At 41.5% G+C, this 2,954-nt stretch overlaps 1 protein-coding gene across 1 annotated transcript; it reads right to left on the bottom strand.

Moving 5' to 3' along the window:
• Window positions 1-597: 597 nt before the first annotated feature.
• On the bottom strand, window positions 598-1,863 carry LOC147904452 (uncharacterized). Its single transcript, XM_087391475.1, has 2 exons — window positions 1,087-1,863; window positions 598-801 (listed from the first exon to the last, which is right to left on the bottom strand). Exons 1-2 carry the CDS (start codon window positions 1,861-1,863, stop codon window positions 598-600), a joined length of 981 nt encoding a protein of 326 aa, XP_087247601.1.
• Between the last annotated feature and the right edge of the window lie 1,091 nt (window positions 1,864-2,954).

Genomic DNA, 2,954 nt, shown 5'->3' with positions numbered 1-2,954 from the left:
TCTATCTACCTTACTGCCTGTAGATCAGCCTAGGGGCACTTACTAGCTCAGTCTACAGCCCTCTTTAGGTCTCCTTCACCTCCTAGGAAAAGGCCCAAGGAAGCCCTGCCTGCTACTCCTATCTGCTGTAAATCTGTTGCTTCAAAGAATGAGATATGAAGGCACAAAGGCCCTCCTTATATAGGGCACAAGGCCCTTTAAAACCAATCGACCAGCTAGCCAATCATATGGTCTGTTTGTTAGGGCTACTACAGATGGTTGCAACTTTCTCATAATACACCCTTCACAAAAAGAACTAGATGGTTGCTGCAATTTTGGCATCCCTCCAACCATTTAATTATTCTGCAAGTATGCCAATGCTCTATGATGTGCATGACCAAATCTAGCACGCCATAAATCACATGAAGATGCATTAGATGCAACCAAGGCATGCTGCACATGGGGCTTAGCATCCAACTTATAAAGACCCTTATCATAAGTGCTAGTGGCAACCACTGCATATCCCTTTCTAGGATCTTTAATTCGGCATTGATCATCCTGAAACTCCACAAGCATGTGCTGATCATGAGCTATAGATGGAACTGAAATAAGATTCTTTCACAACTCTGGAACATACCAACCATCATGAATATACTTGACTTTGCCATTATCAAGCTTAATGGGAATATGTCCCACTCTTGTGATGTCTTGAGAAGCATCATTGGCACAAATAACCTGCCGCCCATACACATGTTTGATGCTCTCAAACCACTCCTTATGAGGAGTCATATGCTGTGAAGCACCGCTATCCAAATACCAATTCTAATTCACATTAAGTGAATAGGCATCATCATTATTGCTATGAGCAATAGCATGATCACAATCACAATCCCCCCTGGAAGATATCTCAGAGAGTGTGGCTGCAAATACAAAATCCTGATCATCATGAGCAAAGTGTGCATGTGAGCCAGATGCATTGTTCTCAGTATGAGCCACAAAATTACTGTTTGAGTTGCCTTGCCTCTTCTTCTCATTTGCAATGCATTTTTGACATTCTACAATGTAATGACCTGGCTTCTTGCAGTAATTGCATCTGCCCTTTTTCACCTTAGCATCTTTGCTTGATCCAGCATTATTGGTACTATTATTTGCCCCTTGTGGCTGGTTGTTTTTAGGCTTATATTTTTGAAAATTTCCCCTCTCCCAGTGGCTAGAGCTTGCTCGCTGCCATGAGAGCCATGAGAAAAAATGAGCTCTTTCTTCTTCTTGCAATAACAAACCAACCAATTCTTCAAAAGAAATAGATGCAGCCCTGAGAGTGATGCTCAATGATGTAGTAAATGTACTATATGAATGAGCAAGACTATTAAGAGTGATAGAGACCAATCTCTTCTCTTCAATCTCCTCATCAACATTTGCAAGCTGATCTCGCAAATCTGTAATTTTTGCTACATGCTCTGTGATGGTTTGACCATCAGTCATTTTCAGATCCTTAAGCTGATTGTTGAGTGCAATCACCCTGGCCATATTCTTAACATTATGCATACGGGACAACTTGTCCCAAGCATCCTTAGAAGAAGTACAAGATTTAATAGTCTTCATGATGTGCCTCTTCACTGACAAGGAAATCAAAGAAAGTGCTTGAGCATTGCAACGGCCAAACTTCTTTTGCTCCTCAGAAAGAGGATGAGATGAGCTAGCAATAGAACCTTGACTGCTAGGAGTACTAGGAGCAGTAAAAGGCCTAATTTCATCTCCACTAACAATATCCCAAAGTCCTTTTCCAACCAAAATATTCCTTAGCATAAAAGACCACAAGGCATAGTTTGATCCATCCAACTTATCCGCTTCAGTCAGGGTGCCAAAATTCTCAGAAAGAGACATGATTGCACTTCACAAGTAACTTGAAAATAAAATGCAAATATAGATAGCAAATTTGCCCCAAAGGTGTTGTCACAATACACAATTCCCTTCCGGAATCACAAGGCAAAATGGGCAATAGTATTTGCTCTGTAAGTATTCTCAACTTTTAGCCCAACAAAGGCTCGATAAGCATCAAGAAAAGGTATAAAATCTGAAGCAAATGATTGCTTAAAAGCATCCAATGATAGCATTCACTGTTAGCCAACCTTTGGCTCAATATGCATCCAATAACTTGCCCCCAATTCTGACTTTTGTCTGCTGCGTGTAAAATATCACAAGAAAAGTGATCTCCCGGTCCAAAATAGCTTCAAGATGACTCCAAAAAGAAGTCGACCAGATTTTGGGAGCTAAAACAATCCAAAATTAGCAACAAAACTACTAGGAATGAGGTTGCCCAGCTCAGATGGTCCTCCTGGAGAAATGCGAATTGAAAATAAATTGGAAACTGATGAAAGAAAGCAAGGAAATGCTAGATCTGAAGTTAACCATGCACAGGATGCTCCAAGAAGCAGTTCGAGTTGATGTAGGGGCTGGAAACTAACAAAATTAGCAGCAAAAGTGCCCAGAATGAGGTCGCCCAGCCCAAATGGAGCTCTTGAAGATAGGCGACTGGAAAAAAGTGCTGTAAATCAGCAAATGGAGCTAATTTTGAGGATGTCTGGCTGTGAAAGATCCCAAAATAGCAAGTTTGTAGTCGCCTAGATCCAGTAGTGACCCTGGTGAAGGCGCCCAGCTATAGGAGACCTCCGGAAAGCTGCTACGGGCAAAAACGAGCTGGCTGGACTAATTTCTTCGCAATAGAAGTGACTCTTCATGAGAGAATTGAAACCTGGGAGTGGTAGAAGCATGGGAAGCAATGCGGGAGCCAAGCTCTGATACCAATTGTTGGAACTGTGGGGAGACACGAAGTGGATAAAGAACACCACACACAAAGCTCCACTGAATAGTTCAACAATAGAAGTACAAGACTTGGGATATATATGAAACCCAAGTATAAAGTGAAAACCCTAGACTAGAATAACTTAGACCAAGTCTAGCCTACAATACCATAC

This window comes from Dipteris shenzhenensis, chromosome 2 (assembly GCF_047967505.1).
Source record: "Dipteris shenzhenensis isolate YYH24624 ecotype China chromosome 2, Dip_SZ_1.0, whole genome shotgun sequence".
Classification (NCBI taxonomy): Eukaryota; Viridiplantae; Streptophyta; class Polypodiopsida; order Gleicheniales; family Dipteridaceae; genus Dipteris; species Dipteris shenzhenensis.
This window is presented reverse-complemented; position numbering and strand designations above follow the sequence as displayed.